Below are 14,164 nucleotides of genomic sequence, written 5' to 3' on the forward strand. Positions count from 1 at the left end.
TCTGTTGGTAAGCAAGGTGCTTAAGTCACATCCAATTTTGCAACGTTTTGTTGTTAAGCAAAATCTATTTCACTTATTTGCTAAGTGAAACATTTGCTCCATTTTCCGACCTTTCTTGCCACAGTTAAGTGAATCACTGCACTTGTTAGTAACACGGTTTTAAGTGAATCTCGCTTCCTCAATTGATTTTGCTGGTCAGGTCACAAAAAGGGGATCACATGACCCCAGGACATTGCAACCGTCATAAATGGGGATGCTGCAATGGTCATAACTGTGAAAAATGGTCATGTCAGTTTTTCAGAGCCGTTGTAACTTGGAATGGTCACTAAATGAAAGTCGACTATCTGCACTATTCTATAGTCTCCCGACCACAAGCTGAGATCATAGAGATAGGAAAAAATAGTATAAAGGTCGACAGACTTCCGGTCTTCCGAGTCCCATTTTGCGCTTCGTAGTGCACGGGCTAAGGAATGCTTGCCATAGAGATGCCGAAGGATAGAGCGGCTATCCTTGATCACTACAGACCGAGGGCGGTTTCCGGGCTCCTCCCCGCGCGTCGATCTCCACGGCAACGGAAAGCGTCGCGTCGTCGATGGCGTCAGCAACGCGCCGGAGCTTCCGGGACGCTCCGCTGGTGCTTTTCCGGGGCGCTCGCGCGGCCTGCCGTTGTCATGGCGGCCGATCCCAAAGGCGGCTACGTGCTGAGCAGCCTCGCCGAGGTGGTGGAGCGGATCCTCGGCTTCCTGCCCACCAAAGCGCTCCTGCGGGCGGCCTGGTGAGCAGCCCGAGGGCCGCCGGGGGGCGCGCCCGGGCCGCGAACGGACCCGGAGGAGCGACGGGAGAGGAGCCGGCCCTTGAATGGAGGGGGAGGGGGCTGGTGGTCGTAGCCACGGAGGGAAGGGGGGAGCGGGCAGGGGAAGGTGAGAAAATGGCGGTCGCAGCGGAGGCAGGCAGAAGTCCGAAGGGAGCAGCTGACTTCCCTGGGAGGGGGGCTTCAGAGGAGGAGGAGGGCCCCGTCGGCTGCAGTTGCCCCCCCCCCCAAATACAGTGATTGCTCAAGTTTGGCCTGGCTGTGCTCGCTTTGCAACTTGGAGGCTGGACACACACACAAACATTAAGGTGACCAACCGTCCTCCTTTAGGGAGGACAGTCCTCCTTTTGTAAGTTCTGTCCTCCCTCGAAAAGTGTCCTCCTTTGGAGATGTGGCTGTTTGGATGCTACCTATTATCATATTTGGTGGTCGTGTAAAAATATAAAAGCTTTCTGGATTAAGATATGGTGGAATATTCAAAGAATCTTTAGAAGGAGGGTAAAATTTACCCCGCAATTATTTTTTATTAGGTATTGTTATTGATTGTGATGCTAAGGAAGTTGTATTGATGTTAAATTTGATTACAGCCGCAAGGCTGTTAGTAGGACAATATTGGAAGAAGGAATCTTTGCCTACCTTACAAGAGTGGTTTTATAAAGTTTCTTATTTGGCGGAAATGGCAAAGATTTCGGCTTTTTTAAAGGAGCAATCGCAAGAGAAATTTTTTGTTGTATGGGAAAAATGGATAAATTTTATACAATATAATCTGGATATGGAAAAATACCATTTAGCTTTTTTATAACTTTTATTAAAAAAAATTTTTTTTGATATTTTATATTTTTTTCTTTTTCCGTCTTTTATTTTCTTTCCTCTCTTTTTCTTTTATCTTTAATCTTTCTTTCTCTTTCTTCTTCTTTCTCTCTCTCTTTCCTCTCTTTTCTCTCTCTTTTTTAAAGTATTTTTTTAATGCTTATATCATAAATATTTTATTATTAATTATTTTATAAGTTGTGAAAAATTGTTTAGGTTTTTAAAAAAAATTTTTTTAAATGGGCCTATATTCAGTTCTGGGAAGCTCGGGGAAGGGGGAGGGAGGGGTGGGTTTGGGAGGGATTGGGCGAGGGTTGTTTTGTTTTGTTTTTGTTGTTTATTTGTAAAACTTTTAAAAATTTTCAATAAAAAGAAAAGAAAAGTGTCCTCCTACATGTCCTCCTTTTTGATATTTGGGCTTTTTTCCCCCTCATAGAACGCTCAGAACGGCATTCCGGCACCTTTTTTTGATTATTTTTTTTTCAACTTTTGCATGAGCTGTGCTACTCCCGCTATTGGCTTTTGAAAGCCAATAGGAATTGCTGCTGAGCACGCCAAACACTTGGCTGGCAAACTCTGCACATGCAAGTTGTCTGTATTACTGTTGCAATGAATACAATGTTTTTTTTTTAATTTACATTTTTTCTTCAATTTATTTGTGTCCTCCTTTTCATTGTAAAAAAGTTGGTCACCTTAACAAACATCCATCATCTATCTATCTACCTACCTATCATCTGTCTGTCTGTCTGTCTATCTACCTATCATCAAATTTATATCTATCCATCCACCTACCCAGTGTGGCAAACCTATCCAATACTCCTGCCTCCTCTTTTCCACACAGCAATAATTCACTGGGGTAGGTTGGACAAAGGAAGAGAGACTGGTCCAAAGACACCCATTGTAGAAAGTGAGGAAAAACCACTTTGTCGGACTTGGCAGATCTGTTATGATAGCCATTCTGAAAAGCAAGTAGTTTTACGTTTCCTGTAGAGTTGATTTCCTGGTCTGATCTGGAGGCTGACACTTGAACTGAGATGGCCAAAGTCTCCTAGCCAGCTTTCCTGCCTAAAGAAAGACTAGGACTTACACTCCGCTGTACTGGCTCTCGGGAAGACTTTTCTGACTGTAAGAGCCACCAAAAAGTGGCACAGGAACATTCCAGCCACGTGAAGTTTAAAATAGTTGGGAATGGTGTATAGATTCTCAGCCAAAAAACTTGGATTAGCTGGAGAGGGCTAAGACAGAGTTAAAACAGAGGCCCCCATTTCCACTCCATTTCTCAGGAGTTGTCCTAAGGATGTGATCATGTGTGGCCTTGAAGGCTCTCCACTGTGGCCTGTGAGTAATAAGATTGTAAAGTGTTAATACCACTTTACCAGGCCTTGGTAAGGCCACACTTGGAATACTGCATCCAGTTTTGGTCACCACGATGTAGAAAAGATGTTGAGATTCTAGAAAGAGTACAGAGAAGAGCAACAAAGATGATTAGGGGACTGGAGGCTAAAACATCTAAGGAATGGTTGCTGGAATTGGGTATGTCTAGTTTAATGAAGAGAAGGACGAGGGGGGACAGGATAGCAGTGTTCCAATATCTCGGGGGCTGCCCCAAAGAAGAGGGAGTCAAGCTATTCTCCAAAGCGCCTGAAGGCAGGACAAGAAGCAACAGATGGAAACTAATCAAGGAGAGAAGCAACCTGGAACTAAGGAAAAACTTCCTGACAGTGAGAACAATTAACCAATGGAATAACCTGCCTCAGGAAGTGGTGAATGCTCCAACACTGGAAGTTTTTAAGAGACTGGACAGCCATTCGTCCGAAATGTTATAGGGTTTCCTGCCTGAGCAGGGGGTTGGACTAGATGACCTCCAAGGTCCCTTCCAACTTTATTATTATTAATATTAATATTATTATCTCTGTTACAGTGTGTGCCAGCTGTGGCGGGAGTGTTCCCGCAGAATCCTGCGAACGCAGCAGAGCATCACCTGGGTCTCTGCCCTGGAACCAGGCCCATCCAATACCCATGTCCTGGTCCACGTGTTAGCTGAAGACATTGAGGTAAGCAGTTTGGAGAAATTGACAGAAGCAGGTCCTTTGGTGGTGGTTGTTGTTGAGGTTCATTCTCTAAATCAGCATTTCTCAGCCTTCACAACATTAAGCCGTTTGGACTTCAATTCCCAGAATTCCTCAGCCAACAGGTATAAGTATCCATGTTTACTTAGACATTTTATAGAAATTAGGCGGGAGGTCTTACTTTCCTGGTATTCTTAAGATTGCAGCTCTGAATGAAACATCATCTGTTTGCCAGGCTAGCTTTCCTATTTGTTAAATGATCACATTATTGAGTATGTTTTTCTAAACAAAATAATGATTGTTAAGAAACAATCTTGGACTGTAATTTCATCTTTTTTCAGTGGCTTAAGCTAAGGAGCAGCTAAGCTTATTCAAGTTTTATTGGGTTCTAGGAGAAGAAATATCTGTAGCTCAGACTGAACTGTGGAGTCCTTGGTGCTCTTTGAGCTTGGTTATTTTCTTCTAGAGCAGGGGTCTGCAACCTTGACAACTTTAAGACTTGTGGACTTCAGCTATGCTGGCTGAGGAATTCTGGGAGCTGAAGTCCACAAGTCTTAAAGTTGTCAAGGTTGCAGACCCCTGCTCTAGACATTTCATTACCCAGTAAGTAACATCTGATGATCACCATCAGAGCACCAGCAACACCAGCAGAGCGCTGATGATGTTACCTAGTTGGATAATGAAATGTCTGCAAGAAAACAACCAAGCTTAGAAAGCACCAAGGGCCCCAAGTTGTATTTGGAGTTGTGCTTGTTTTTCCTGCGCAGGAAAAGTTCCTGATGTGCATCCATCATGTTGTGCTTTGCTTTTGCATTACAGAAAGTTCAAGTCCTCCCTCAGACAGTGTTGTATATAATAGCAGACGCAGAGACGGTCAGTGAAAACAGAGAGTTTTGCGTCTATGGTCTGAAGAAAGGTAGGTGGCCAGCGAGACTGTTCTTCCCTCATCAATGAGCTGTCCTTTTAGTCGTTGATTTATACACGTGGAACAAGGGAACAGTCCTCTGATTGGACGGTTTGGGTTCTGTAGATAAAATGGTAGCCTTGAAAGGAGCTCTCTGCTCTGTCGTGACTTGGTTAACCAACCTTAGTGTAATGTACGGCAGTAATAAAGAGTGTTGATGTGGGTCTATAGTTAGTTGATCTAAGTCACTGAACTCTTTAATATGTTAGAATTTCTTTTTATTGGCCAGCTGCAGGAGCACGAAATTATACTGCTGGAAGAATCCTATGGAGCAGTATTTTTTCAAACTTGGCAACCTTAAGGTATGGACTTCAACTCCCAGAATTCTGGGACTTCAATTCTGGGGAATTCTGGGAGTTAAGTCCACACCTCTCAAAGTTGTCAAATTTGGAAATCATTGAGGCAGGGGTTACCTTGATCTGCTCCATGGATGACCTTGGGAGCGGACAGCTAGGAGAGGTTGCTGCTGCTACTTTACAAACTTTTTATAAGGTAGCCTTAAGAACTTTGAAAATAACCAGGTCTTTTTTGTCCGTGCATTTGGAAAAGTACAGTTAAATTCCCGGAGGATAGATTAGATAGATTAGACCAGTGATGGCGAACCTTTTAGAGACCGTGTGCCAAAAACCCGCTGTGCCCCCTGGCCCGCCCCCCTGGCCCACCCCAACCCCAGCTCTGTCCCCCCTCTGCCCTGCCCTGCCTGCCCGCAAGTCCACCCACCACCTCCATGGCCCGCTGCAGATCACCCAGGGGCCTAGCAGTGCCATGGCGGCCACACCCTCGGCCCATGCCCCGCAGCATCAACTGTGAGTGATGGGACGTGAGGGCGGAGTCTTGTCCCTGCTGTCCGGCTGCCATGTGCTTGGCTGTGCTGGTCCACGTGGGCCACATCTGGAAGCGACTCTCCTCTGGGATGGCTGCTGGTGAGGAGGGGGCGATGGGGAGGTAGGGCTGGGGTGACGGCACGCGTGCCCACAGAGAGCGCTCCGAGTGCCGCCTTTGGCACGTGTGCCATAGGTTCGCCACCACTGGGTTAGATTATGCAAACCACCCTTCCTTGCAACAAACACAGATTGATAGCGGGGAATGTTTGCAGCTCAGGATTGAAACAAGGGGTCCTTGTTGCTCTCTGAGCTTGGTGGTTGTTTCATTACCCAGGCTAGGTAACACCATCAGTACAAATACAAATCTCATTTTCATTTCTTGTCACTTTGTTCCTGTTAGAAGCCTGCCCCAGTGACCCATGAATTATCCAAAAACTGATTCCTGAAAATTGTGAAGACTTAACAGTGATGGATGTGGGACTTTCAAGCAGCTCTCCTTATTTCTAGGAATCTCCATGTTTACTGCAGCACTAAAATACTTGGAAAAACTGGGTGCTGCCCCCAAAGTTATTATTGATCCTGCAGGAACTTGGACTAATCATTTTTCGTTGTGATTATAGCACGGCGAAGATACAGTAAAGAAATTGCCGCTGCCCTGGAAAACCTGCTGCCCACGCGATGCCAGGTGCTTGGACTTGTGACACCTGGGGTTGTAGGTAAGGAGAACCACCTCAACAAAATAAGCTCCCTGAGTTTTCCCCTCGGTATGGCTATACGTCCAAACCGGTCTTTCCACCTTCCTCAAGGAAGCAGCATTCTGTGAAGTTAATTGCAAATAACCTTCGAATTTGGACTTCTGATTAGAATGGAAACCGTTCCCAGGGGCTCACAAGTCCCGGGGCTTAGCGGATCCCCGGTTCTCTCTCAGGTTTGGCTCAAATGAACTGAAAGGACTGTAATTTTGAATGGCTTCACATTCACAGTTGCTTTGGAAGTGATGTGGTGCCAAGCAGATCAGGTTACCAAGCAATAATCAAGTGGATAAGTACTTCTGCTTCAGAAGTTTTTTTTTTTTAATTAAAAATTTTTTTATTTTCCATTTATCCAACATAGTTATACAACAAAATTCACTTTACAAAATAAAATAAATTCATAACCATAACCATAACCATAGGTGCCGCTTGCTCCTTCCCTCCAAGCTGTATCCACCCTCCCTAATACCTTCCTTACTTCCCTCCTCTTTCTCTCCTCCCCTCACTATCTTCCCCTCCCCTTCTCCTCTTACCATCCTACTTCCTCTCTTAAGAAGAAGTTGTAATCTTATTATATCTGGGTGGCTGTTCAAATCTTCATGTTTTTCCTCTGAATTCAGAGTGACAAAAATTGTCAGGTATGCCAGTTGGGGATTCTGGCAGATACTGTGTAAACCAGGGGTCTTCAAACTTGGCCCTTTTATGACTTGTGGACTTCAACTCTCAGAATTCCTCAGCCAGGCACGCGTGCCTGGCTGAGGAATTCTGGGAGTTGAAGTCCACAAGTCATAAAAGGGCCAAGTTTGAAGACCCCTGCTGTAACCCATGTTTAAAAGGCCAGGCCAGGCTCTCCTCATCTACTGGTGGAGAGAGATGGGATAACCAAACCCTGTTAAAAAGGTCAGTGTTTCAAAATACAAAAGGCAAAGTCTGCTTTTGTCCCCTAATAGCTTCTTACAGCCTGAGAGGAGAAGGTATGTTACATTTGCAACCTAAGTGTATTCTACAAACACTTGGAGAACCAGTTGGAACTTAAAAAAATCCTACGGAACTCTTTCAGAGATCTGATTGAGAACCTAAGAGGTTTTGCCTTTTCCCACTTCCGTGTTCTCTCATTTTGTCTGGATGGCCCTTGAGATTATTATTTTTTTTTTGCATCCCGGTTACCTGAAACCCAGCGTAACTGGAGGGCGACCCACGCCACCTGTGCTGTGCAGGTGAGCTCTGCTAAGCTTTGCAAGGACATTACAAGTCCCACCAGAGTTGGTTTGCTGAAGCTCTGGTGCCTGCCATCTGCGGGTAGTCCTCAACTTACAACAGTTCATTCAGTGACCGGTCAAAGTTACAGCGGCACTGGAAAAAAAGCGACTTGTGTCTGTTTTTCACATTTAGGACCACTGCGGTATCCCGCGATCAAAATTTAGATGTTTGGCAACTGACTCATATTTACAATGCATGTCAATGTCTCAAGGTTACGTGATCCCCTTTTGTGACCTTACAAGCAAAGTCAATGAGGGAGTCGGATTCATTTAATAACTGTGGCAAGGAAGGTCGTGAAATGGAGCAAATCTCACCTAAGAACTATCTCGCTTAGCAGCCAAAGCTTTGAGCTCAATTGTGGTCATAAGGGGAGGACTATCTGCAAACCTACCAAAGAATAATAGGAAGGATGCTTCGGCCTTGAGTTGCCCAGGTTTTGCTTTATGCCAGTGATGGCGAACCTTTTAGAGAGCGAGTGTCCAAAAACTGTCCCCGTCCCCTGCCCTGCCTGCCCACAGGGCCACTCACCACCTCCAGAGCCCACAGCAGATCGCCCAGACAGCCCAGTAGTGCCATGGCGGCCATGCCCTTTGCCCGCACCCCGCAGCATCAACTGTGCACAATGGGGCATAAGGGCAGAGTCTTGTCTACACTGCCTGGCTGCCATGTGCTTGGCTGCGCTGCTCCGCGTGGGCCACACTCGGAGGTGACTCTCCTCCAGGGGGGCTGCTGGTGAGGAGGGGGTTGTGGGGGAGGCAAGGCTGGGGCAATGGCTCATGTGCCCACAGAGAGGGCTCCGAGTGCCGCCTCTGGCACCCGTGCCATAGGTTCGCCACCACGGCCTTACGCTCCTTGCAGAAAACGGGAGCCTGTTTAAAAATGATGTTAGCCGTCTTGAAACATGAGATTAACCCCTAACTGCTCTGAACGTCGCTTTTCAGTTACTCCCCAAGGCTCTGGCAGCCACCGTCCCATAGAGGTCGAAGAAGGAGAGGCTGGCTTCGCCCTGCTCTTCCCCAAAATCGATGGGGTGAAGATTCAGACCTTCCATTTTTTTAAAGACCCGAAGAGGCAAACCATCAATGAAGAAGAGTTTGCTGAAGCAGGCAAGCCAAAGCTGGAACTGTTAGAACTCTTGCTATTTTTTATTATTATTACTATTATTATTATTATTTTTAAAAGCTGTCACAGTGTGGGATTTTAATTCCCAGTAGAGTTCACGAGATTGTAAAAGCTGCTACAGCTGACCCTCCTAAGAGGAACATGGGCTTAACGGGTGCGAGGTGGGAATTGCTTTGAAAACCTTTTTCATGCTGTGTTGGAATGTTGCCATTTGTGATGTGATGTTTGGCTGAAAAGAACAGGAGAAACGTAGTGATTCTTTGAAGCGAATCGTCTTTTCCAAGTCACCCTCCCATTTTTTCCGTACTAATTTGATCTAGGGGGGAAGGCACCAAGCTAAAAACTGCAAACTCCTCCTTCTCATCCTGCCTTAGGATGCAAGGCAATGGGTGGCTTTCGGCCAATCACCAGGAGGCCGTGAGTTCTAATCCCGCTTTAGGCATGAAAAGCAGCTGGGTGACTTTAGGCCAATCACTGGGAGGGAGGGAGTTCTAGTCCTGCCTTAGGCATAAAAGCCGACTGGGTGACTTTGGACCGGTCAGGCTCTTTGAGCCCAACTCCTTTCACTGGGTTATTGTGGGGAAGGAGGAGGAGGAGGAAGGTGTATTAGATATGTTTGTTGCCTTGAGTTCTTTATAAAAATAAATAATAAAGGCAGGATATAAATCATATTTTTCCACCTTAACCATCAGACCCAACTAAGCCAGAGACCAAAGATTCCTCTTCCGGAACAATAAACTTCAGCCAACTGGTTTGTTGTCCAACTTTGTGCATCTCCCTGCTAAAGCATAACTAGTCCCCGTAGTATTAAACAGGCTTTTTATAATGGGGAGGGAATATAGAGTCCTTTTTTTTTTTCCTAACCATATAAGCAAGCAAGTCAGTGTGTTATTTGCCGCTTTCCTTGCTGGGCTGCCTGTATTCTGACATGCCAAAACTGCCGGTTAAGTTTGTCCAATGTGAAACATACGATTAGAGCCTTACCAAAACCAAAATAAAAAAACCCTCCAGGATTGTGTACCAAACAGGTCAGAAATTTGCCAGAGGGCTGTTATGTTATTCTCTTGTGGGAATCTCTTCTTTTGATACGTGCCCGGCTGCTCTATCCCTTTAGGGGAAGTAGGTCAGAAAAGTAAATAGATGCAGCCCGTAAACTAAACGGTGCGTGACGTTTGGCATCTTACCATTATTATCAGCAGAATAATATTTCTGCTGATAATAATGAAATATGAATATTTCTTTCCTCTCTCTTTTTTACTCCCATCAGGCCTTAAGAACAACCCCGATCTCAGAGCCGTGCTTCTCTTTGGATACAACACCTGGAAGTCGGGATCGACACGGTTTCTCCGCCAAATTGTCAATCGCTTGAACGAAAAAAGCATCATCTTAGCGGGCGGATACGTAGAGAGCATCACATCCCTGACTTCAGAGAAGTGGGTATCGGCCGGGGGGTCCTCCGGGGCTTCTGTTGTTACAGGTAGTCCTCCTCTTACAGATCCCAGATGAGCCCAAAGTTTCTGTCGCAAAGCAAAACGGTCGTTAAGGGAGTTTTGCCCCATTTTGCGACCTTTCTTGTCACAGTTGTTAAGTGAATCGCTGCAATTGTTAAGTTAGTAACCTGGTTAAGTGAATCTGCTTGTCAGAAGGTTGCAAAAGGGGATCACGTGACCCCGGGACACTGCGACCGTCATAAATAGGAACCCATTGCCAAGCATCTGAACTTTGATGATGCTGCAAGAGTCGTAAATGTGGAAATTGGTCATAAGTCACTTATGTACCTTCAAACAGTCACTAAATGAACAGATGTAAGTCGAGGACACTCTATATGCTTCAGTGAGGTTGGCTTTTATCTGTTTCTAAAAGTCTCAGCTTCTCTGTTGTTAGAGGCTGATAAAGTTGTTTTAAGTTAAGAAAAGCTATGTTGGACCAGGCCTTCCCACTCACCACAATCATGTGACCGCAATTTGCAAAGTTTTTTGCCGGTTTCCAGCTCCTTTTTGTCTGGTTTTTGGCCAACCCCCCCCCCCACACACCCATAAGAATACACTGATGTGCTTAATGGCCAACGGCATACGCTGGACAGTGATCACCACATTCGCTTAACAACTGCCGCAAAAAAAAGTTATAAAACGGAGTCCAGTCACACGAGTGCCTTAATAACTGTTATGATTTTAACAAGGGAAAATCCAGGCTCCGTTACGGATGTAAATCGAGGACTACTTGTATATCTTCATGTTTTTATTTCCTTTTCAAGGAACAATCGGCATAGGATGCCTGAAAAGTCCTTCCTGATTGGGAGTCGGTCACTTTCATTCGCGTCTAGCCTTAAGGGAAGAAGAGGGATTTCTGTAACTGCTCCTACAGCCTGTCACTTTTAAAACGCTTCGTGTTCTGCCAAGCTACCTCGTTGACTTGTCTAAAATTAGAAGTGCTAATGATGTGTGTGTTACATCCCTTACATCCCTTTCGTCATCTTTGTTTCCTCACTTCTCTCCTTCTCTCCCTATTTGAGTTATTTCCTTTATGGAAGTTAGAAGACACACACTCGCTCCTGAGCTCCCTAGCCGTTTAGGTTTTAACCAGCTTCTGGTTAAGAGGCTAATTGATTTTTTTTTAAAAAAAAAAAAAAAGCAAGAAGCTTGAGATTTTCAGAATTTGGACCTTTCGATGCCTTCGGAGAATTTTGTCAGGGAAAGTGGACAGGTTGATTTCGTTGCTTTTCCTCAGTTTTGTGTTGGGAGGAATCGGAGGCCTGCAGTTTGGGAGGCCTAAAAGGCACAGTTGGGAGCTAACCGTAGTGTATCGTTCAGGTAGTCCTCGACTCACAATCACAACTGGGACCATCACTAACGGAGGCGGTTGTTCAGTGAGTCGCACCCAGTTTTACAAGATTGTTTGCTGTGGACATTAAGTGGAACATAGTCGTTAAGCAAACATGGCTAACTCTGCTCATTGTAAGCTGGTTAGGAAGCTCACAACGGGCAAATCCCCGGACCCAGCAACCCTCCAAAATACACGGCAGTTGCCAAGCGCCAAATGTCGATCACACAACCGTGGGGATGCTGCGGCAATTATTAAGTGTGAAAGCTGGTCATAAGTCACTTCTTTCAGACCCGTTAAATAGTTGAGGACTACCTGTATTGCTTGGCATCGCTTGTGGGCCATGTTGCGTTGTGAACCACCTGCTTCTGACTCTGTTTCCCCCCACACACACCTCTCTTTCAGTCACAACCAGCCTGCCGAGATGTGTGGTGTGGTGGGCCTGGCTTTCAGTGGTCCCCAGATCCGGTGCGCCTCCGTCCTGCTGGATCAAGACGTCACGGACGAAAAGTCGGCCGAAGCAGCCATGCAGCGCCTCAAGGCGGCCCACCTTCCCGAGCACCACAGCCTGGCCTTCATGTTTGCCTGTGTGGGCCGGGGGTGCCGGTTTTATAAAAGCAAGCCCAACCTGGAAGCAGACGCTTTCCGAAAGTACTTCCCGAACGTGCCCCTGTTTGGCTTTTTCGGACACGGGGAGATCGGGTGCGACCGGATCGTGACGGGGAATTTTGTCCTCCGGGAATGCAACGAGGCCAAGGATGACCTCCTGCACGGTTACACCACGGTCGTGACGCTTCTGCATCTCGGTTCAGCTAAAGCCAGTCAAGCTTAAAATCTCTCTCTCTCTCCCTCTCTCTCTCTCTCTCCCTCCCTCCCTCCCTCCGTCTCTCTCCCTCTCCCTTCCTCCCTCCCTCCCTCTCTTTTTTTTTTTTTTTTTTTTTTTTGCAATTATCCAATTGCAGCTGTCACCAGGCTGCATTAATTGTGCGAAACATGCCGTTCTGGGGACACTTCAAAGTGCCTCCTAAAAACAAAAAAGAAAGCCGTCGTGTGGACTGTAAGTCTCGCCAATTACGTGATCTTAAATTAGGGGAAGAAAAGAAGATTTTTATCCTCCATTTCTGAAACCAAAAGTCTTTCCTTAATTTACAGTAGATTTTTATTTCATTCCAGTTGTTGCAGATAAAGGTGGTTAGTATCACCGGTGGTTTCCTTCTTTTAGTGGATTACTGAACAAATCAGCCTCTGGACTAAGCCTGTCTTAAGCTGTGACTATCTTTTATTGTTTGTCTCTGGAAATACAAACCTTCAGGTCTGAACTGAGCTCTTTAAATCATCTGTTAAGGTAAGGTGGCAAAGTACCCATAGAAGCCCAGTCAAATTTGAAGCCATGTTTGCATTGAATATTCATCGTTTTGGTCCAGAGAGCATTGGGTGGTCTGGATTCTTGGGCTTATCTTGATAAAACTTTGCAAGTTGGGCAATCTTGTTCACTGGTTAGTTTGCGTTATAAATTGTACTAGTTGCCTGCTTAATAGCTTTGATTGTAGAAAAAGATTCCTTGGGGATTTCTCAGGTCTTAAATATATGAAGGAACCCCAAGATTTGTCTGATATGGTTTGGATTCTACTGTTGAGGGGTTCTAAATATGAATTTTCGGGACCTGGGGCTGTCTAAATGGCAACAATCATTTAAAGCATAGACTAATATGGTTTTCTTCCTGAGCAGACATGTGCAAACTGCCCCCCCCCCAACCCACTGCTTTTATCAATGTAGGAAAGTTGAATGGCAGCAGAATTATATGATTGCAAGATGTTAACTTGATATTCAGCTTTCTCTCTGACATTAAAGCTACTGGAGATATTTATGATTTGACTTAATGCCCTAGGGCTGTACTGGGGAAGTCGGACAAATGTAAATAAGGTAACAGAAAATTAAAGACACGATTTTTCTCTCAACTGCAAGTTATATTCTTTCTGTCTTCCTCCAAAAACAGAGCACCAAGAAGTTTTGTTTTTCCTCACCAAAATGTGCTTGTTTTTTCCATGAAAAATTGAAAACCGCGATGCAAGAAAATGCCATTTTTTTCTCTGTGGATACATGCGTCCGTATGATGTATTTTGGGAGTCATTGCAGACTTGTCTGCTTTTAATCCTGGAAGAAACACAGTTTGCAGGACTAGCTTTAGATGACCTACTTAATCATGTAGCTGCTCGTGCTGTTTTTGAATAAATGAAGGATGGTAAATCTGTCTGTTAAAGTTGGCATTGAGGTGTGCTGGGCACACCAGAGTAATTTGATTGCTTAAAAAAATCTCTTGAATTGAGACTGATTCTGGAGAATTTTGTAGATGGTCAGTCAGTTTTCTGGGTAAATTTACTGGGTAATGTAAAAACAAGTTCAGTTTTGGAATTGTAATGCAGAGGTAAGATTGTGTTAGAAATAAATCCATTTACAGCCAATAGTAGCTTTGCTGTTAATTGCGAAGTCGTGTCCGACCCATCGCGACCCCATGGACAACGTTCCTCCAGGTCAGTGGTTCTCAACCTGTGGGTTGGGACCCCATTTGGGGTCGAATGACCATTTCATGGGGGTCGCCAAACAACGCAGTCCCCCATTTTTTTCCCCTTTAGCTGTGCTACTCCCTTTTATTCTATTGGCTTTTGAAAGCCAATAGAATAGACTCTCTTGAATAGAGTCTAATTCTATTGGCTTTCAAAAGCCAATAGGAA

At 45.2% G+C, this 14,164-nt stretch overlaps 1 protein-coding gene across 1 annotated transcript; it reads left to right on the plus strand.

Annotated features, from left to right (window-relative positions):
- The first annotated feature begins 609 nt into the window (after positions 1 to 609).
- FBXO22 (F-box protein 22) lies at positions 610 to 13,894 on the plus strand. Its single transcript, XM_039337590.1, has 7 exons — positions 610 to 775; positions 3,543 to 3,675; positions 4,510 to 4,606; positions 6,099 to 6,194; positions 8,432 to 8,596; positions 9,880 to 10,045; positions 11,838 to 13,894. Exons 1-7 carry the CDS (start codon positions 672 to 674, stop codon positions 12,262 to 12,264), a joined length of 1,188 nt encoding a protein of 395 aa, XP_039193524.1. The 5' UTR covers positions 610 to 671; the 3' UTR covers positions 12,265 to 13,894.
- The last annotated feature ends 270 nt before the right edge of the window (positions 13,895 to 14,164 follow it).

Source organism: Crotalus tigris, unplaced genomic scaffold (genome assembly GCF_016545835.1).
Source record: "Crotalus tigris isolate CLP2741 ecotype Arizona unplaced genomic scaffold, ASM1654583v1 scf7180000017683.1919423, whole genome shotgun sequence".
Taxonomy (NCBI): domain Eukaryota; kingdom Metazoa; phylum Chordata; class Lepidosauria; order Squamata; family Viperidae; genus Crotalus; species Crotalus tigris.